We start from the raw sequence: 22,398 nt of genomic DNA, 5'->3' as shown, positions 1-22,398 counted from the left end.
AACAAAACAGCACATCTGAAAACCTTTCTGCATTGCTTCTGTTCCATGTGTCACCTGTAGGACTGGACATGGAAAAAGGCAGAGAAGGAGGAACATGGTTGGGTGTTAACAAGAAGGGCAAGTTTGCTGCACTGACCAATTATCTTCAACCAATAAACAGATTGAATGCATTAGGCAGAGGTAAGAAGGATTCTAAACTTAAATATCTTGTAGCAACAACATTTCCTATTTCTTTATGCAGCAACCTCATTGTTAATTTTTAATGCATCATTCTAATTTCATTACTGTAACATGAAACAAATATGCCTGTGCTAAATTTAATGTGGACTAACATCTGCATTCCTCTAACAGCATGGTTTTTTATAATGTTTGCGTAGTGAACAACCAATTCAGCTGGTGTAGTGCACAAAGTATGAAAGAAGAAACATGAAACCTGCATGTTCTGTGCAATAGATTTTACGAGGCCGCTTTTCCTGGTGAATATGCTGATTTTTTCCCCCTGTAAATCTACTGTAAACCACAGGAAATCTGGGCAGATTGTCGAAACACCAGCGGCGGAATTCTCTATTTCTGAGACTTAAGTGTTGATACCCCGGCGATTTCGTGGGCTTCTCCGACAGCAAAACTAGTGCCGCACCCAGCGACCATTGAGGGCTAGCACTGGCGCCACGTGGAACATGATTGATTCCAATGAGGAACGGTGCGGGATTCGCCGGACCAGTGATTGACACTCAGGAGGCTGACAAGCTGTAGCCGCATATACACACTTCACTGCCCCCACACACACACACACACACACACCATCCCAGCCAACAAGGTGGCAGCGAGGAGAGCGGCACCCCATTTTACAGACGCCGAGCTTAAAACCCCGCTGGACGGCGTGGAGGAGAGGCTTCCTGCCCTGTACCCCAGCCCGTGAAGGAGGCTGCCAGCCGCCGCCGTTCGAGTGCTTGGACCGACCACATTTTGTCTGTGACAAAAGCAAAATACTGCAGGAGTTGGAAATCTGAAACAAAAAATACAGAAAATGTTGGAAATAGTCAGCAGGCCTGGCAGCATCTGTGGAACTGATGAAACACTGGACAGGACCTTATACTCTTTGAAAGATTTTAGGCATTGGGATGATTTCTGATCCCAGTTGCCAACACGTGGAATCCTCTGGGAGGGAACCAGTTAATAGTCTTCCTCCACATGTGCCACAACGTTAAAGATATCAAACCATTACCCGAAGCTGAAGGCCCAATAGGAGTATTGTTCTTATAGAATCATAGAATTCACAGTGCAGAAGGAGGCCATTCAGCCCAACGAGTCTGCACCAGCCCTTGGAAAGAGCACCCGAATTAAGCCCATGCATCCACCCTATCCCCGTAACCCAGCAACCCAACCTCACCTTTGTTGGACACTAAGAGCAATTTATCATGGCCAATCCACCTAACCTGCACATCTTTGGACTGTGGGAGGAAACCGGAGCACTCGGAGGAAACCCACGCAGACACGGGGAGAACGTGCAGACTCTGTACAGACAGTGATCCAAGCCAGGAATCGAACCTGGGACCCTGGAGCTGTGAAGCAACAGTGTTAACCACTGTGCTACCGGCAGAGGAAGGCCCTGCTGAGGCAGGTAGAAGAGCACGAGGATGCCTCAAAGTGAAAACGCCCTTGGGATCTTGATTCATATTTGGGAAAAACAGCTCTGAGGGTCATCAGTTTGGAGGGAAATCCCTGCACAGGAAGATTCATGGCTAATCCTGCAGCTTTTGAACTTTGTCAGCACATTCATGCGGCCAGTGACAGAGACCCAATAACTCTCCTGCCTACCGCAGGCAACTGTCTCCAAACTGCTGCCAGTGGCTCAAATCCACAGGGCACATCCGACACCAGGAAGATGTTGGTGACAACGGTAACTTGCCCCAAATTGTTCCAGTATTTGGCCTGATTGGCTACCCACTGCTGGCAGGTGTGTGACTGCTCAGAGTCAGAAATGTATCAGGGAGCCAATTTTGATCCTAATCCCAACTTCCAACCCATCTCCATCGAGACAGGAAGATTCCACTTGTTTCTCCACAGACATTTTTGAATATTTCCAGTATTTTTTGCTTTATTTAAAATTGTGACCATTGGTCCTCCCTACCCTGTTTAGTTAACTTCATTGCAATGTGAATGTAAGCCTACTTTTTGTGACACTAATAAAGATTATTATTGTTGATTAGAATGAACTATTTGAACACAGTAATTTGCAACATCAGCTTGCAAACGTCGATCAGATCACTCTTCAGCCGGTGGGGCAGCACGGTAGCACAGTGGTTAGCTTCTATTCTCGGCTTGGGTCACTGTCTGTGCGGAGTCTGCACGTTTTCCCTGTGTCTGCGTGGGTTTCCTCCGGGTGCTCTGGTTTGCTCCCACAAGTCCAAAGATATGTGGGTGAGGTGGATTGGCCATGCTAAATTGCCCTTTGTGTCCAAAAATGTTAGGTAGAGTTGCTGGGTTATGGGGATCGGATGTGGGTGTGGGCTTGGGTAGGGTGCTCTTTCCAAATGCCGGTGCAGACTCAATGGGCCGAATGGCCTCCTTCTGCATTGTAAATTCTGATTCTATGATTTAGTCCATGGTTTTCAAGAGTGTTCAGTTTCATCCCTTTTAATCTTTCTTTCGAGCTAAGATGCTTTCAATTCAGAGTCAATCTAGTGGCCCTCCTCTGCAACCTTCCCTAAACCTCAATGTCAGGAGACTAAAATTGGACATAACGGTCGGAATTCTCCGGCCGTTTGATAGTGGCAGGATTCTCTGGTCCTGCCGATGGGTTTCCCAGCGGTGTATGGTGGCGGGAACCAGAGATTCCCGCCACCAGCAAATGGCATGCCGCCTCCGGTCTCCGGGAAACACACGCTGGGAGGCTGGAAAATCCTGTTCAATGTTCAGTAAACTATCATTATTAATGCCAATTACAAAGGCACTGGTTACAGCATGTTAGGTGTGACATCTTTTTTTGGCAGAAACAACAGTGCAGTGAGCAGTTTGCACCTCATTCAGGGGAGTTACCTTTTACTTAATCGCACCTATGACAGCATTCGCTACTGTACATACGTGAGTAACAGATCAGCTTGTGTAAAAGCCGACCCCTGACTTTCGTACAAAAGAATTCTAATTCTTTCTTCTTAGCACCAACTCAAGCCTCTCCTCCAGGTTCACTCTCTCCTTCTCGCTGACTCTCCCACTTGCTGTTCCCTGCCCGCTTCTTGCATTCGCTGCTTCCCTGTCCAACACTCCTGCCCAACTTTCTCGTTCACCACTTCCCTGTCCGACTCTCCCATTTACCGCTTTCTATCCCCAACACTCGCTGTGTGCGAGGGCCGAAGAAAGGGACGGCAATAGGGAGGAGACAATCAACGGGAGCTGTGAGTGGGAGAGTCGGCCAGGGAAACGGCGAGTGTGAGAATCAGACAAGGAAGTGACGAGCAGCATCATCTTGGGCGGAAGAGGCGCACCAAAATGGTGCTGATCAGGATGTGTACGCTGTGTTGACCCCTGTGCAAAACAGTTTCAACCACTCAATATTATTTGTGTAGTCACCCCGCTACTTTTTGTCTAAAAGTGTGGTCTCAAAAATTTGACTTTTACACGAGTGTTTCTGATGTTTTGAAGAAATGATGATTGACAAATGTGTGAACAAAGGCAGCTTTCAAGCCGTGCTTAGATTTTTTTTCAATTAGTTGCTGATAGAGAATTTCACATGTTCAAGTCAGAACCAAAATCCAGACTCAATTTTGCTATTTCTCGATTTAAATAATTCTGTGTTGAGATTTAAAGCTGCTCCTTCTCTTCCGCTTCCAAATTGAGGCCAATTTTTGCCATCACAAACCTGCCGTAGAAAAACATGTAATTATGCTTTCTGTTTTAGAATTACAAACAGGATAAGCACCTGCTCCCTACCAGTATTTCTATTTTTAGTCTTCACTGCCACCTGGAGACTGACCTGTTTTTTGTCCATTATGCAGCACTGACAAAAGCCGTAGCATCGTCATCTTGACTGTCACTCCAGTTGTCTAAAGGTTCGGTCGGACGAGGTAGAACCAGCTGCAGTAGGGAATTGATTTGCTAATAAATTATTTTTGAAAGCCATCTTCCTGAGGCAGCATTAAATTTACATTTAAAAACGTGCTTAAAAAAATGTATTTAATCAAAGAGCACGATGAATTAAAGATGTATTTTTTTTTTTGTATTTTTGAGGTGATACCTATGCAATGTTTAGTCTTGAAACATGGATCAGGACATTCAACCCTTTGAGTCTCTTGTGTAAAACTGACAACAGGCAAACAGGCCATTCGGCCTGACTGGTTCGTGCTGGTATTTATGGGCCATAGTAGCCGCCTCATACCAACGTCATCAAATCCCGTCAGTCTAATCTTGGATTCCTTTCTCCCTTGCGTTAATTTAAGTCATCCTTAAGTGCATTACCTGTAATTTGTCTCAACCACTCTTTCTAGTATTGGGTTCCACATTCTCGCCACCTTTTAAGTAAAGAGGTTCCTCCTATTGGAACTTATAATTATAATCCCTGAGTTTTGGGCTTGCCGCAAATGGAAACATTTTCTCTCTGTGTCTACCCTACCAAATTATTTCATAATCTTAAAATATCTGGGTGGCATGGTGGTGCAGTGGTTTGCACGCCGCTGAGGACCTGGATTCGATCCCAGCCCCAGGTCACTATCCGTGTGGAGTTTGCACATTCTCCCTGTGTCTGTGTGGGTCTCACACCCACAACCCAAAGATGTGCAGAGTAGGTGGATTGGCCCCGCTAAATTACCCCTTAATTGGAAAAAAAAATCTTTAAAGATCTATGTCATGTCACTCCCCAGCCTATTTCTTTCTAAAGAAGAGGGTCCCAACCCATCCTGTTGGATGTAACTTCCCCGTTCTGGAAACAATCATACAAGTTTTGTTGCGGCATCACCATTCTATACCCTTTTTTTAATATGGGAAACAGAACTGTGTGATCCAAGTGTCACCTAGCTACAGTTCTGTGTAAATTTAAGATAATTTCTCTGCTTTTCAATTCTATCCCTCCAGCAAACTTTATTTGCTTTTTAATAGCCTTATTGACCCGTGCCGCTACACAGTATTTTGTGTATCCAGTTATATTATGGTTGATCTCTGCCTGAACTCTATTTACCTCTCTCTGCACCACATCCCATATGTCCTTACTCAATAATAATCTACCTTTCATAACATCTACAATTTTGGGAGGTTGTGAATTCCAAATTTCCTCTAATCTATGTGGAAATGTGTTTTCAATCCAAAATATTTGTGAATAGCCTGACCAGAGGAAATAGTTTCTCTGAATCTAGCGTATGGAATCTCTTTATTATTTTTAAGGCAATTATTAAAACACCTGCAACCTTCTAAACCCAGTGAGAGAAGTTTGTACAGTGAGGTAAGTTTATGAGGGGACAGTTTGCACAGTGGTTAGCGTTGCTGCCTCAGTGCGCAGGGACCCGGGCTCATTTCCAGCCTCTGTCTGTTGTGGTGTTTGTACGTTCTCCCCGTGTCTGCAAGGGTTTCCTTCCACAGTCCAAAGATGTGCAGTTCAGGAGGATTGACCATGCTAAATTACCCCTTAATGTCTGGAGATGTGTAGGTTAGGTTCTGGGTTATGGGGATAAGGCAGAGTGGACGGGGGACTGTAAATGGGGATAGTCGGGTTGGTGCGAACTGGATGGGCCGAATGGCCTCCTTCTCTACTGTAGGGTTTGTATGATTCTATGAATCTAACCTGATAGCATACTGATAAATCTCTTTCCCTGGTCAAAATAACTTTGCTGTGTCCACAACAGTTGTAGATAGGGTATTCCAGCGCTTTGATATAAAGTTCAACATTTCACTGGCATTTCTGATTACCTTTTGTACTTTTAACAATTTGTTCACAATTGTTCACAATTTACATAGATGATTTGGAGTTAGGGACCAAGGGCAATGTGTCCAAGTTTGCAGACGACACTAAGATGAGTGGTAAAGCGAAAAGTGCAGAGGATACTGGAAGTCTGCAGAGGGATTTGGATAGGTTAAGTGAATGGGCCAGGGTCTGGCAGATGGAATACAATGTTGACAAATGTGAGGTTATCCATTTTGGTAGGAATAACAGCAAACGGGATTATTATTTAAACGATAAAATATTAAAGCATGCCGCTGTGCAGAGAGACCTGGGTGTGCTAGTGCATGAGTCACAGAAAGTTAGTTTACAGGTGCAACAGGTGATTAAGAAGGCAAATGGAATTTTGTCCTTCATTGCTAGAGGGATGGAGTTCAAGACTAGGGAGGTTATGTTGCAATTGTATAAGGTGTTAGTGAGGCCACACCTGGAGTATTGTGTTCAGTTTTGGTCTCCTTACTTGAGAAAGGACATACTGGCACTGGAGGGTGTGCAGAGGAGATTCACTAGGTTAATCCCAGAGCTGAAGGGGTTGGATTATGAGGAGAGGTTGAGTAGACTGGGACTGTACTCGTTGGAATTTATAAGGATGAGGGGGGATCTTATAGAAACATTTAAAATTATGAAAGGAATAGATAGGATAGATGCGGGCAGGTTGTTTCCACTGGCGGGTGAAAGGAGAACTAGGGGACATAGCCTCAAAATAAGGGGAAGTAGATTTAGGACTGAGTTTAGGAGGAACTTCTTCACCCAAAGGGTTGTGAATCTATGGAATTCCTGGCCCAGTGAAGCAGTTGAGGCTCCTTCATTACATGTTTTTAAGGTAAAGATAGATAGTTTTTTGAAGAATAAAGGGATTAAGGGTTATGGTGTTCGGGCCGGAAAGTGGAACTGAGTCCACAAAAGATCAGCCATGATCTCATTGAATGGCGGAGCAGGCTTGAGGGGCCAGATGGCCTACTCCTGCTCCTAGTTCTTATGTTTTCATTCTTGTGTTCCTCCATAGCACCTGCTCTTGCATCATTAAGAAAATAGTTCAGTTTGGATGGTGCAGTGGTTAGCACTGCTGTCTCACGGCGTTGAGGACCCGGGTTCAATCCGGCCCCGGGTCACTGTCCGTGTGGAGTTTGCACATTCTCCCTGTGTCTACGTGGGTCTCACCCCCACAACCCAAAGATGTGCAGGGTAGGTGAATTGGCCACATTAAATTGCCCCTTAATTGGGAAAAAAAAAGAATTGGATATTCTAAACGTAAAACAAAAAGAAAACAAAGAAAATACTTCAATTTGTCTTTCCTGGATCAAAAGTTGGTGACCTCAGACTTCCCTACATTGACCTCTGTCTTTCAAAGTTAATCCATGACCCTGTGTTACTACTTGCTCTCAGTATATAACTACTGCTAACCGTGTCATCTGCCATAATTGGGTATAAACTTAATCTGCCTTCATCCAAGCCGTTCTTATCTATAGTGGAGCTGAGGCCCCTGTACATCTTCTGAGAATCTTCCCCTTATTCCTAACCCCCTTTTCCTCCCTTCTGACCAATTACCAACCTGTGGCAGAGGTTTGGCCATGATGCTTGACTAGGTAACAATACTCATTCAAGCATGTTTACGATACAGACCTGTTTCTGATGAACACTCCAATCTAATGGTCACTGGAGAATTATATCCCAGCAAAAGAACATGAAAGCTCTAAGATTGCCCCTGAGCTATGTTGAATGGATTGATTTCAGCCAGTATGGCAGGTGGTGCCAGTATCTCAGGTAGTTGGGGGTGATGTGTTAATCTTGGCAACTCTAATAATTAGTATGATTCATTGATTATTGTATTTTCAATAATCAATGTGATACTTTCACTGTCTTTAGGAAGGTGGAAAGTTGCATTGGTTGGTTTATTGATTGCTATTCTGTGATCCCATGAGCATTGTTCAATATTGGGCATGAACAGAGTCATAGCCTCAAGATTTAATAAGCTGTCACCACTCACTGCCCCCGATCCTGCCCAGCCAGGCTCAACTCTGGAAACATAGACTAAACAAATTTTCTTAAGTGAGATCTATCAATTACTCAACTGTGAGGGAGCATCACATTCAAGTTTAACCCTGTCTTCACTGTCTGCCTTCCAACCTTACGTGTTTCTTAATAAGATTTGAGACAACAGTGTAGAAAATAATTCAATGAGTTAGAATATTATGAAAGTGAACTGTGCTGCTTTTAGATGCTGAACCTCGTGCAGCAGTTCAGGTGAATGTACAGTGTTGAAGAATATTTCTACAATTTTATACGGTTTATTTTAAAGAGACCAGTTTTTAAAAATCATAGTGATGCTTGTACCAAAATGCTGCAATCCTGAAGGCTGATTGTGTTTTTTAGATGGAGTGCTACAAGATGTGCCATTGTGAGATTTTATCTAATTATATGTATTTTTAAAAAAATTTCAAGGTCATCTCGTGACAAATTTCCTGACTGAAGATGTGGATGGTTTGACTTACTTGAAGAAAGTTTCTTCAGAGGGACATCTGTACAATGGATTTAACTTGATAACTGCAGACTTTAAGTAAGTTCACCAGTAACATTTGTTGAACAATGCTGGCTTTCAATATGATTCAAATAAATACAAAAATATGTGACCTCATTGCTGCCGTACATTGACACAGTGGACTTGTCTGCCTTTCTGAAGACATAGCATGGTGGGATTCAGGTGCAAGACCCCTGACCAACAATGCAGTAAAGAATATTTTAAACAAACTGCTGAACCTACTCAACAGACCTGGCAACAGAGTTAACGTTTCAGGTTGACTTTTTGTTTAGACTTGGGGTTGGATTCTTCTGCCTTGTCCGCTGAACATCGTCATGGGCGGGACATGGACCGTGTAAAGGTCCATTGATTCCGGTCACCGGGCGGGCGCAGCCGGAGAATCCCACCCTTAGTATTTCCAACATTCCTGTTTTCATTTCAGATTTCCAGCATCTGCAGTATTTTGCTATTAATTACACATCTGGTTCGAAGGTTCAACTAGCGGTTTTCTAAGAATAAACCTTGAGCCATAATTAAGGTATCTGGCCGCCTGCTCCTCAGACATTCGATTCAATGAGTGACAGTTTTTCCTTTTCATTGGTAGCTCCTCATCATGTCTCTCGGTTCTAGAGTAACAATATGAGCTAGCTTTGGGTTTCAAAGGTACGGCAAGACCCTTGTCTGCAGACCTGCTGAAAATGATGATGCAGTGCAGGCTTGTCCGACCTTTACATGCGAGGGACCACATTTCAATTTTGTTTCCCACTTACGGGGCCAATGAGCAAATAAAAAAAAAGATAAGGGACTTCCGGTTGCGGCTATGCAGAGCTAAGTCGCACGTTCGGCAGCTCCCACCTGAAACAGACTTTTGGGCTCTTTTTAGGGCCCCCAACGGCATTTGTTCAGCAATTCCCAGAGTGGGAAGGTGACAGCAATATTTCCCCGGCACTGTATGGATTGGACCAGGAGTGGAGCGGTGAAGGAAATAGATTTGGAGCGGCGAAAAGTGCAAGGGAGGAAAACCAAGATGGCGGCGGATGGAGACCAGGCAGCGTGGGAGCAATGGTCGCAGGAGCAGCAGGGGTTTCTGTAGCGCTGCTTCACGGCGCTGAAGGCAGAGCTGTTGGAGCCGATGAAGGCTTCGATTGACAAGCTGCTCGAGACCTAGAAGGCCCAAGGGGCGGCGATCCGGGAGGTGCGGCAAAAGGCCTCGGAGAACAAGGATGAGATCTTGGGCCTGGCGGTGAAGGTAGAGGTGCACGAGACGCTGCATAAGAAATGGCAGGCGAAGTTCGAGGACATGAAGAATCGGTCGAGGAGGAAGAACTTGCGGATCCTGGGTCTCCCGGAGGGGGTGGAGGAATCGGATGCCGGAGCATACGTGGTCACGATGCTGAACATGCTGCTGGGCGCGGAGGCCTTCCCGGGGCCCCTGGAGCTGGAGGGGGCCCATCAAGTCCTGGCGAGGAGGCCCAAGCCCAACGAGCCGCCGCGGGCGGTGCTGGTGCAGTTCCACTGCTTCGTGGACAGGGAGTGTGTCCTAAGGTGGGAAAAGAAAGAGTGGAGCAGCAGGTGGGAGAATGCAGAGGTCTGGCTATACCAGGACTGGAGCGCGGAGGTGGCCAAGAAGAGGGCCGGGTATAATCGGGCTAAGGCGGCGCTGCATCAGAAGGGGGTGAAATTTGGAATGTTGCAGCCAGCGCGACTGTGGGTCACCTTCAAGGACCGCCAGCCGCCACTACTTGAGACGCCGGAGGAGGCATGGACCTTTATCCAGGCTGAAAACTTGGACGGGTTGAGGGTCGGTGGCAAGGGGATGTCGAGAGGGGATTGATGTGATTGTTGTGTTTTGGGGGGATGTTCTGTTCTGTTCGGTACTGCTTTTTCTCTTTTTTTTTGGTTTGTAGTGGGGGTTTGGTGAGAGTGTGGGTGTTGGTGGTTGGAAGAGGGGGCCCCGTTGGGGGGGTGAAGGGAGAGGGGAGGCCTGAGGTGGGGGAGCTGGGATTAGGCTGTGAAAGGGAGCTGCGCCAGAGGGGGCTGGGCCGGCAACTGGGTTGCTGCTGCAATGGCCAAGGGGGAGCTAGAGTCTGTAGAGAGAGTCGGGGCGGGGGTCTGCCGCTGGGGGAACGGAGAGTGCGGGAGGCCCGGGCACGTGGCTGGCCTAGAAAGGGTGATGGCTAATCGGTGGGGGGGGGGGGGGGGGGGGGGGGGGGGGGGCGGGTAGCCCCCGATCCGGCTGATAATTTGGAATGTGAGGGGCCTGAACGGGCCGGTCAAGAGGGCCCGTGTGTTCGCGTACCTGAAGGGACTGAAGACAGATGTGGTCATGCTCCAGGAGGCGCACCTGAGGGTGGCAGACCAGGTTAGGCTGAGAAAGGGGTGGGTAGGGCAGGTCTTCCATTCGGGGTTGGACGCAAAGAATCGAGGGGTGGTGATTCTGGTGGGGAAGCGGGTGTCGTTTGAGGCGCTGAGCATTCTGGCAGACAATGGAGGCAGGTACGTGATGGTGAGTGGTAATCTGCAGGGGGTGCGGGTGGTCTTGGTGAATGTGTATGCCCCGAACTGGGATGATGCTGGATTTATGCGGCGCATATTGGGCCGGATCCCGGACCTGGAGGCAGGGATCTTGATAATGGGGGGGGGGGGACTTCAATATGGTATTGGATCCAGCATTGGACCGCTCTAGATCCAGGATGGGTAGGAGGCCGGCGGCGGCCAAGGTGCTGAGGGGGTTTATGGACCAAATGGGAGGAGTGGACCCATGGAGGTTTGTTAGGCCGGGGGCCAGGGAATTCTCATTCTTTTCCCACGTCCATAGAGCCTACTCCCGGATTGACTTTTTCATGATGAGCAGGGCGCTGATTCCGAGGGTGGAGGACACGGAGCATTTGGCCATAGCCATCTCTGACCATGCCCCACACTGGGTGGACCTTGAGCTTGGAGAGGAGAGGGACCAGCGCCCGCTGTGGCACCTGGAGGTGGCGTTGTTGGCGGATGAAGAAGCGAGTGGGCGGATCCGGGGGCGTATAGAAAGATACCTAGAGGTCAACGATAATGGGGAGGTGCAGGTAGGGGTGGTCTGGGAGGCACTGAAGGCGGTGATCAGGGGAGAGCTAATCTCCATTAGGGCCCACAAGGAGGGGAAGGAGAGGAGAGAGAGGGAGAGGCTGGTGGGGGAGATGGTAAGGGTAGATAGGAGGTACGCAGAGGTCCCCGAGGAGGGACTACTCAAGGAGCAACAAAGCCTCCAGGCCGAGTTCGGCCTGTTGACTACCAAGAAGGCGGAGGTACAGTGGAGGAAAGCGCAAGGGGCAAGGGGCGGTGTATGAACACGGGGAGAAGGCTAGCCGGAGGCTGGCATACCTGCTTCGGAAGCGGGAGGCAGCGAGGGAGATCGGGGGAGTTAGAGATAAAGGTGGGGAAACGGTGCGGAGTGCGGTGGGAATAAATGGGGTATTTAGAGACTTTTATGAGGGGCTGTATAGGTTGGAGGTCCTGACAGAGGAGGGGGGGATGCGCCAGTTTCTAAACCGGCTGAGGTTCCCGAGGGTAGAGGAGGGGCAGGTGGCGGGGCTTGGGGCACCGGTAGGGCTGGAGGAACTGGCTAAGGGGCTGGGGAGTATGCAGGTGGGGAAAGCACCGGGGCCAGATGGGTTTCCGGTGGAATTTTACAGGAAATATATGGACCTGCTGGGCCCACTACTAGTGAGGACTTTCAATGAGGCGAGGGAGGGGGGGTGTCCGACCCCCGACAATGTCTAGGGCGCTGATCTTGAAGCGGGACAAGGACCCCTTACAGTGTGGGTCGTATAGGCCAATCTCGCTCCTCAATGTGGATGCAAAACTGTTAGCAAAGGTGTTGGCTACTAGAATTAAGGACTGTGTCCCGGGGGTCATCCACGAGGACCAGACGGGTTTCGTGAAAGGAAGGCAGCTAAACACCAACGTTTGGAGGCTCCTAAATGTAATCATGATGCTGGCAGTGGAGGGGGGGAGGCGGAGATAGTGGCGGCTATGGCTGCGGAGAAGGCCTTTGATAGGGTGGAGTGGGGGTACCTGTGGGAGGTATTGAGGAGTTTTGGGTTCGGGGAGGGGTTCGTCAGTTGGGTTAGGGGAGGGGTTCGTCAGTTGGGTTAGGGGAGGGGTTCGTCAGTTGGGTTAGGGGAGGGGTTCGTCAGTTGGGTTAGGTTACTATACAAAGCCCCGGTGGCGAGTATGGCCACGAATCGGAGGAGGCCGGAATACTTTTGGCTGCACCGGGGGAACGAGGCAGGGGTGCCCCGTATCCCCCCCTGCTATTTGCATTGGCAATTGAGCCTTTGGCGATGGCTTTGAGGGAGTCCAGGAACTGTAGGGGGGTGTTGCGGGGGGGGGACACCAGGTATCACTGTATGCCGACGATCTGTTTTCTATGTGGCGGACCCGGTGGGGGGGATGCCGGAGGTGATGCAGATCCTCAGGGAGTTTGGGGACTTCTCCGGGTATAAGCTAAACATGGGGAAGAGCGAGCTGTTCGTGGTACACCCAGGGGGGCCAGGGAAGGGGGATAGATGAGCTTCCACTGAAAAGGGCGGAAAGGAGTTTTAGGTACCTGAGGATCCAGGTGGCCAGGAGCTGGGGGGGCCCTACACAAGCTCAACTTGACGAGGCTGGTGGAGCAAATGGAGGAGGAGTTTAAAAGATGGGATATGCTGCCGCTCTCCCTGGCGGGTAGGGTGCAGTCGGTGAAGATGATGGTGCTCCCGAGGTTCCTTTTTATATTGCAGTGCCTCCCCACCCTGATCCCTAAGGCCTTTTTTAAGCGGGTCAGCAGGAGCATTATGGGCTTTGTATGGGCGAAGAAGACCCCGAGGGTGAGAAGGGTGTTTCTGGAGCGGAGCAGGGACAGAGGAGGGCTGGCGTTGCCTAATCTATGCGGGTACTACTGGGCTGCTAACGTGGCGATGATACGCAAGTGGGTAATGGAGGGGGAGGGGGCGACATTGGAGAGGCTGGAGATGGCGTCCTGTGTGGGCACGTGCCTGAGAGCGCTGGTGACGGCACCGCTGCCGCTCCTGCCGACAAGGTACACCACGTGTCCAGTGGTGGCGGCGTCCCTCAAAATTTGGGGGCAATGGAGACACCACAGGGAGGAGGTAGAGGCTTCGGTGTGGTCCCCGATCCAAGAAAACCATCGGTTTCTCCCGGAGAGAATGGATGGGAGGGTTCCTGAGCTGGCACAGGGCAGATCTTAGAAGGATGGGGGACCTGTTTATAGACGGGACGTTCGCTAGCCTTGGGGCGTTGGAGGAAAAATTCGGGCCCCCCCCTGGAAATGCCTTCATGTACATGGAGGTAAGGGCGTTCATAAGATGGCAGATGAGGGCATTCCCGCTGTTGCCAGCAAGCAGGATCCAGGATTGGGTGCTCTCGGGGGCCTGGGTTGGAGAGGGCAAGGTCTCGGCGATCTACCAGGAGATGCAGGAGGAGGAGGAGGCTTCGGTGGAGGAGCTAAAAGGTAAATGGAAGGAGGAGCTTGGGGAGGAGATAGATGAGGGTACGTGGCAGACACCCTGGGTAAGGTAAATTCTTCCTCCTCTTGCGCCAGGCTTAGCCTGATACAATTTAAGGTTCTGCACAGGGCACACATGACTGAGGCAAGGTGTTCGGGGAGCCTGGCAAACCACGCCCACATGTTCTGGGCGTGCCCAGCGCTGGATGAGTTCTAGAGGGGCGTTGCGAGGACGGTGTCGAAGGTGGTGAACACCCGGGTTAAGCCGAGCTGGGGGCTCACAATATTTGGGGTATCGGACGAGCCGGGAGTGCAGGAGGCGAAAGAGGCCGGTATTCTGGCCTTTGCGTCCCTGGTAGCCTGGCGGAGGATTCTGTTGCAGTGGAAGGATGCGAGGCCCCCAAGTGTGGAAGCCTGGATCAGCGACATGGCGGGGTTTATTAAATTAGAGACGGTAAAATTTGCCTTAAGAGGATCCGTGCAAGGGTTCTTCAGGCGGTGGCAACCGTTCCTAGACTTTCTAGCGGAGCGTTAGGAGATGGTCAGCAGCAGCAGCAACCCAGGGGGTAGGATTGGGGTACTTTGTGTTTACTATTGTATTTATTATTGTTTATCGTTTAATGGGGGGGCATGTAGTCTGGTGGAATGTGTGATATAGCTATAATCTGTTTATTTATGCGTTTTTTTGTTGTTTCTCTTATTTTTGTAAGGAGGGGTTTTGTTTGTTGTTGCAAATATGCAAAAAATTTTGAATAAAAATTATTTTTTTAAAAAGATACGGTTAGGTGCAACATTAAACAGGAATTTCAAGAAAATGTTGAGGTATGAAGTGAAGGAACAAGTTGCTGCAAAAATAAATCAATGTCAAAGCAATAAATTGATCATTTAAAATTATGAGCAATTAATGAAGATGACCATTAGAGTACTGGGCGGCAAGGTGGCAAAGTGATTAACCTCACAGCACCATGGTCCCGGGTTCAATTCCGGCCTTGGGTTACTGTCTGTGTGGAGTTTGCATTTTCTCTCTGTATCTGCGTAGGTTTCCTCCGGGTGCTCCGGTTTCCTCCCACAGCCCAAAGATGTGTAGGTTAGGCGGGGTTACGTGGATAGGGCGGGCAAATGGGCCTTGATAGAGTACTCTTTAAGCGGGTCAATGCAGACTAGATGAGCCGAATAGTCTCCTTCTGCACTTCAGAAATTTTATGGTTCCATGTAGTGTGAGAGGGTCAAATTGTGCTTTTCAGACTCAGTCTCTGGGTATTCATTCACTCAAACTCAACTATGGTGTGGGTTCGTCTGGGTGTGTGGCAGTGAGGGTTGATGTGAACCCTGAGCTTAGGACTGAGCCAATGTCCCATTGACAGAGACGCACACTCTCTTACTTACACACAAGCTCAGGCTCACACACACCCACACCCGCTCTCTGTCTCACTCTCTCACATACACACTCTCTTGTGCTCACACACACACTAGGCGCTATCTGATAGCGTCGTCACCCCTGACTAGGTGACGCGACAAGGCCGTTAAATCTCGTGAGAGGCCTCTCGCGGGATTTGTGACACTGTGAACGCCTCGCGAGATCTAACGAGATCTCTTGAGACGTCACGGTCTGGATCTCGACGGCCGAGATCCAGATTAATATATTTAAGTGAGCCATTAGACTAATTTAAACATGTCTAGTCCGGATTCTCTCGATGCCCGGGAACTAGTAAAGTGGCCTCACCTAAGAGACCACACCACGGCACCAATTAGCACTGGTCCACACAATCGTGGGCCAGGCATAACGGCACCTGGAAGGACCTCCCAGGCCACTGGAGGCCCCCTGTGGTACCTTGGCACTCCCGCTGCCAACTGGGCACCTTGGCTTTGCCAACCTGACACCATGGCGCTGCCACTTGGACACCATGGCAGGTGTCATCCTGGCACTGCCAGGGTGCCCGAGTGACACCGTCAGTCTGGCAGGCGCACTACCAGTGTGCCAGGCTGGCAGTACCAATGTGCCAGATTGCCCATGCCAGGGATCGGGCCCAGTGGTGCTGCTCCTTTAAGCGGTGGGGTGCGGGGTTGCTCAAGGACCCCCTGAAAGGTAAGTTGGGGTAGTGAGCAGGTCTGGAGGCCACCGTTGAGGAGCAGAGGAGTGGTGTCGAAAATTTTAAAATGGTGCCCTGATGGCGCACTCGTCTGTGCAGGAAATGAGATAACTGCGGCCTCAGTGGGGCGTTCCCAACCAAGGCCAAAAAAAACGGCAGAGTCCCAAGGCCGAGAACAACCCTGCTGTATGCGCCCAAGACAGGACTCTGTTATTTTGCGCGTTAAATCGCGCCCACGGTCTCACTCACACACCAACAGCCAGTCTCTTTCCCCTGCCCGGTAGTCAGTTTGGTCCCGCCTGGCAGCCATTTCCTCTCCACTTGGCAGCCATTCTCCACGTGCCCAGAAGCTCCTCCAATCAGAGACTGGGAGCGGGATTCTCCGAATCCCCGCCAGGTCGGAGAATCGCCAGGGGCCAGCGTCAATCCCGCCCCCGCCATGTCCCAAATTCGCCGCCATCCGAGATTCAGCGGGGGCGGGAATCGCGCCGCGCCGGTCGGCAGGCCCCCCGCAGTGATTCTCCGGCCCGCAATGGCCCGAAGTCCCGCTGCTTACAAGCCTCTCCCGCCGGCGGGAATCAAAACATGACCGGCGGAATTGGCGGCGTGGGCAGGTGCCGGGGTCCTGGGAGGGCGCGGGGCGATCTGACCCCGAGAGGTGCCCCCACATGTTTGTTTCAAACACTACCTTTCGGTGGACTGCTCCTTCCTCAGGTGAATGAAGAGGTGGGTTCCAGAAACATATATATAGACAAATTCTATAATTTGTCATTCCAAAGGATGGACGCAAAGAAACTGTTTCCGTTAGGCGAGGAGTCGAGGACCCGTGGGCACAGCCTTAGAATTAGAGGGGGTAAATTCAAAACAGAAATGCGGAGACATTTCTTCAGCCAGAGAGTGGTGGGCCTGTGGAATTCATTGCCGCAGAGTGCAGTGGAGGCCGGGACGCTAAATGGCTTCAAGGCAGAGATAGATAAATTCTTGATGTCGCGAGGAATTAAGGGCTATGGGGAGAATGCTGGGAGGTGGAGTTGAAATGCCCATCAGCCATGATTGAATGGCGGAGTGGACTCGATGGGCCGAATGGCCTTACTTCCACTCCTATGTCTTATGGTCTTATGGTCTAAATTCAAAGATGCCAGACAATGCTTGGAATGCAAGCATTTGCAGGGAATTGAATCTTTACAGATCCAGAGATAGGTGTAATCCCAGGTTAAAGAGGTGTGAATTGTCGCAAGCCAGGACAGTTGGTAGGATTTCGCAAGCCCAGGCCAGATGGTGGGGGATGAATGTAACGCGACACGAATCCCAGGTCCCGGTTGTGGCCGTACTCATGTGTGCGGAACTTGCTTATAAGTTTCTGCTTAGCGATTCTGCGTTGTCGTGCGTCCTGAAGGCCGCTTTGGAGAACGCTTACCCAGAGATCAGAAGCGTTCTCCAAGGCGGCCTGAACATACTTCTCCCTTCACCTGAGGAAGGAGCGGTGCTCTGAAAGCTAGTGTTTGAAACAAACCTGTTGGACTTTAACCTGGTGTTGTCAGACTTCTTACTGTGCTCACCCCAGTCCAACGCCGGCATCTCCACATCTTGGATACGTACACTTCAAGTGGGAGATTTCTTAATTTTCAGATTGGAAGACGGAGAACGGCTTTACTGTCACAGCTTATTTTGTGTGCAATATCATCAGAGATTAGCTATGTACAGCATCACCCCCCCCCCCCCCTCCGCCCCGACTATGTACAGTGAGTGGTTGCAACAATTTAATGGTATTGTGTCTGTAGATGATGCTGAGAGGATCATATTATGTGATGCATTCAGAGGATAAAAGGCATTTAGGAACTGTCCCTTGAGCCTGTTCTAACATTCAATGATCACAGCTGATCATAGCACACCAACCGACCTGAGATTTTATGTGAAGCTCAAAGTGCCCTTTCTCAGGAGCTCCTCCATTGTTTTTGCAGGCCTTGACATATCATCCCTCAATCATGGCCAACACGTGAACGTTCACTGTCGAGTCGTTCTGGGTAATGGTGCAATAAGAATCCTGATGCTGCATCTGTTGCTATTGGTTTTAAACTGCCTTGGCTCCACTAGCAAGCTCTCAGCGGGTGACCCTACCAGCTGCAATTATTTTCCTGCAAACGCGTTCCCAATATAATTTCCTGGCTTTCGATCAACCCCAATTTCCCTTATTCTCCCTCCTTTTCTCTCACGTTTTCCCCCCAATTCTTTGCAGCGGCTGAATTGTCAATAACCAGAGGGCACAGGTTTAAGTTGACTGACACAGGAACGAAGGGTAACATGAGGAAAAACCTTTGTATGCACTGAGTGGTTAAAATCTGGAATGTATTGCCTAATTGAGTGATGAATAATGACTCTCTTGTAGCCTTTTGTAATAATTCCAGGAGGCACAGGCTAAAAGGCAAAGCAGGTTTATTCTCCAACACAAATAAAGCCGCCGCCACAGTGTACAAAACAAATATCCCAGCCCAGGACTATAGGGAACTGCTAGTTCGGGTCTAGGGGTCGATATTTAATGCCCATGGGGAGATCAATCAGTGATTCCCCGTGGTCTTCATGAGGGTCATAATGTCTTTGAAAGGGAATTGAGTAAATACTTGTGACCTAAAAGAGACTGCTTTTCACAAAATCTGTGGAACTGATGGGCTAAATGGCTTCCTTCCTAACCTCATCCTGTTAGTCCCTCTTCTTGTATCTTCTCCTCTTTTTCTTCCTCTCCCCTCTCTCCCTTTTCCTTGCTCTCCCCTCCCCTTACTGTCATTCTGTCACTTAAGTGCTTTACATTCATTTTTAAAGAATCGATGCAGTAGCTGTACCTTCAGATCTGCTGACCTTATCAGCCTCTGATCTGTCAGGAGAAGTAATGGCTATGGAAGTGGGCGTTTTGCCTTTTTTCTGTCTCTGGGGAAGCCAGGTCAGACACCAGCACCAAGCGACATGCACTTGGCCAATATAGATCCAAAATAGTAGCGCTGATAGAGTAGCAGGAAAGGTTGTCTGAGTAATTTACTATTCAGCAGAATGCTAATGATTGGAAAACAAGATATACAGCTTGCTTTGTTTGGTAGTTCATTAACATCCTCAGTCATACTTTTACCAATTCTGCTCTTAACAAGTCCAGTCTGTGTGAATTGTTCATCCTATAAGAGCTGAATATAGATATCTTGGCATTACCTAAGAACATAAGAACTAGGAGCAGGAGTAGGCCATCTGGCCCCTCGAGCCTGCTCTGCCATTCAATAAGATCATGGCTGATCTTTTTGTGGACTCAGCTCCACTCACCGTAACTTTTTACTCTTTTACTGTTCAAAAATCTACCTACCTTTGCCTTAAAAACATTCAACAAGGTAGCCTCAACAGCTTCACTGGACAGAGAATTCCACAGCTTTACAATACTTTGGGTAAAGAATTCCACAGCTTTACAACACTTTGGGTAAAGAAGTTCCTCCTCAACTCAGTCCTAAATCTGCTCCCCCTTATTTTGAGGCTATGCTCCCTAGTTGTAGTTTTTTTTAAAAGTATTTTTATTCTCCTTTTTCACATTTTCTCCCAAATTTACACCCACCAACAATAAATAATAAGCAGTAACGAATATAATGTCAATCCTCATATCAACAACAACAATCCCATCCTCCCACCAACCCCCAAATGCCCGCATGTTAACAAACAAATAACAAAAAGGAATCAGGAATCACCCATAGTCACCATTAACACATGCATTCCCCCCCCCCCCCCCCCCCCAATGTTCCATGTTATCCAATTCTTGAAAGTGCATAATGAATAACGCTCATGAATTGTAGAATCCCTCCATCCTTCCCCTCAGTTTAAACTTAACCTTCTCAAGAGTCAAGAATTCTAACAGGTCCCCCCACCACGCCAGGGCACATGTTGGCGAGGTTGCTCTCCAACCCATCAGGACTCGCCTTTGGGCAATCAACGAGGTGAAGGCCACAACATCTGCCTCCGCACCCGTTTCCAACCCCGGCTGGTCCGACACCCCGAATATGGCCTCCCGAGGGCCCGGGTCCAGTGTCACGTGCACCACTTTAGAGATTACCCTAAAAACCTCCTTCCAGTAAACCTCCAGCTTTGGACAGGCCCAAAACATATGAACGTGATTCACAGGGACCCCCCCGCAGCATTCACACATCCTCTACCCCCTCAAAGAGCCGGCTCATCCTCGCCCCCTTCAGCTATATCAGCCCCAACCTCGCGCACGGGGTGGAGGCGTTCACTCTCTGGAGCACCTCACACCAGAACTTCTCCTCCATCTCCTCTCCCAACTCTTCCTCCCACTTTGCTTTGATCCCTTCCAGTGGTGCCTGCTCCTCTTCCAAAATGGTCCCTTAAACCACCGACACTACCCTCTTCTCCAGTCCCCCTGTCGTCAGCACCTCCAACAGCAATGTGGAGGCCGGCTCCACTGGGAAGCTCTATCTTCTTCGTGGCAAAATCTCGAACCTGCATGTATCTAAACATTTCCCCCTGCTCCAGCCCATACTTTGCTCCCAGCTCCTTCAATCCTGCAAACCAAACCCCAAGAAACAAATCTTTCAGTGTCTTAATTCCCTTCTCCTGCCCCCTCGTTCTAACTAGCAGCAGAAAAATACTTTTCACTGTATCTCATTACACGTGACAAACAAATCCAATCTAATCCAATATTAAAATCTCATTTGAAAATATTACGATACCAGCTGATTTTTAAAAAAATGTTTTTATTGGGAATTTTTTTATACAAAACAAAGGTGAAAGTGAACTTACAAAAAAACTAGATACGTCGGTTACCATTCACTATATACATCGGTTACAATTCATATTTTTGTACAAGTGCTTAGCTTTGACTTGGCCTCCAGAACCCAACTGCCCCTTTCTTCCCACTCCCCCTCCCCTTCTTGCTTCTTTGTTTATTGGATCATCCAACCTGGACCTGTTGAGTAGCGTAGTGCTACGTATGCTGTTTACATGTTGGATTTGGTTGAGTTTTGTGCCTCCGTGTTCCCTGCCTCCCTCCTTCTCCCCCCCCTTCTCCCTCCTCCCCCCTCACCTCTTCCCCCTCTTTCTGTTTGTGTCTGTGGTTTCCCCACCCCCCGGCTTATTGGCTGCTGGCTACAAACAGTGTCTTGGAACAGGTTGGTGAATAGCTTCCACGGATTTGACACCATCAACCAGATTAACATAATCTAACAATGAAGCTCGGCCCAATTGCGTGCCAGCTGACCCCCAGATAATGAAAGCAAGGTGAAAAGGTAGTGTCCCTCGTTGGGCTCTCCTCCCAGGGATTGACCAGGAAGCATTTGCTCTTGTCCAAGTTCAACGTGTACCCAGAGAAGGAGCCAAAACTCGTAAGCAGCTTCATTATCTCATCCATGAAGGGTACTGGGCCCGTAATATAGAGAAGTAGGTCATCCGGATAAAGGGAAACCTGATGCTCCACCCCTCCGCAATTTATCCCCCTCCACTTAATAGAGGATCTATAGGAAGCAGTACTATTACCAAGGCAAATAGGAGCGGAGACCGTGGACACCTCAGTCTCGTGCCCCTATTCATCGGGAAGTAGCCAGAGATCAGAGTACCAACACTATCAGTTGGGGGCCCTATACAGTAGTCGAATCGAGGAGACTTGTGTTCAAATCAAAGCCTCCCAAGAATCTCAAACAGATATTCCCACTCCACTCTATTAAATGCCTTTTCAGCATCCAGAGAAGCAATCACCTCCGTTTCGGGCACCAAGGAGCAGAAAATGACAACTTTTCGCAGGCAACATATATTGGCCGACAATTGCCGACCCTTAACAAAGCCTGTCTGATCCTCCAAGATCACCTCTGAGAGGCAGGGCACCAGCCGCAGCACCAGCACTTTAACAAATAACAACATTCGTATTCAAGAGTGAGATAGGTCAATACGACCCACACTCTGTTGTCTTTGTCTGTCTTAAGAATCAAGGAGATAGATGCCTGTGTGAGGGTAAAGGGCAACGAACCCCCGGATAAGGAATCATTAAACATATCCAGAATTAAAGGTACCAACTGTTCTGCAAACCTCTTCTAAAATTCAATGGGGAAGCCATCCTGCCCAGGGCTTGACCAGTCTGCATCAACCCAATGCATTTCATAATTTCCTCTGGGCCCAATGAGGATTCCAACTCCTTGCTCCTCTCCCGCTCCGCAACTGGGGTGGATAAACTGTCCAAAACGTCAGTCTTGACTGATCCCTCGACCGGAAGTTCTGATCTATAGAGATCCCGATAGAACAATTCTGAGAGGTGGGGTGGAAACCAGACTGCCGTTTGCGTTATGTATCTGTACGATCTCCGGGAAGCTGCCTGTCGCTTCAGCTGATGAGCTAAGAGGCA

At 48.9% G+C, this 22,398-nt stretch overlaps 1 protein-coding gene across 6 annotated transcripts in view; it reads left to right on the top strand.

Moving 5' to 3' along the window:
* tango2 (transport and golgi organization 2 homolog (Drosophila)) overlaps positions 1-22,398 on the top strand; it is a 273,616-nt gene that overhangs the window by 205,205 nt on the left and 46,013 nt on the right. For 5 of the 6 annotated variants that reach the window (XM_038808651.1, XM_038808828.1, XM_038808738.1 and 2 more), the window contains 2 exons: positions 61-180; positions 8,369-8,483. In XM_038808651.1, the coding sequence (XP_038664579.1) occupies positions 61-180; positions 8,369-8,483 (235 nt within the window). The remainder of the gene's footprint in view (positions 1-60; positions 181-8,368; positions 8,484-22,398) is intronic. The other variant, XM_038809089.1, reaches the window with a different exon arrangement.

The sequence above is a fragment of the Scyliorhinus canicula genome, chromosome 1 (assembly GCF_902713615.1).
Source record: "Scyliorhinus canicula chromosome 1, sScyCan1.1, whole genome shotgun sequence".
In the NCBI taxonomy this organism is placed as follows: domain Eukaryota; kingdom Metazoa; phylum Chordata; class Chondrichthyes; order Carcharhiniformes; family Scyliorhinidae; genus Scyliorhinus; species Scyliorhinus canicula.
Note: the sequence above shows the minus strand (reverse complement) of the source record. Positions and strands in the feature narration are given on the sequence as shown.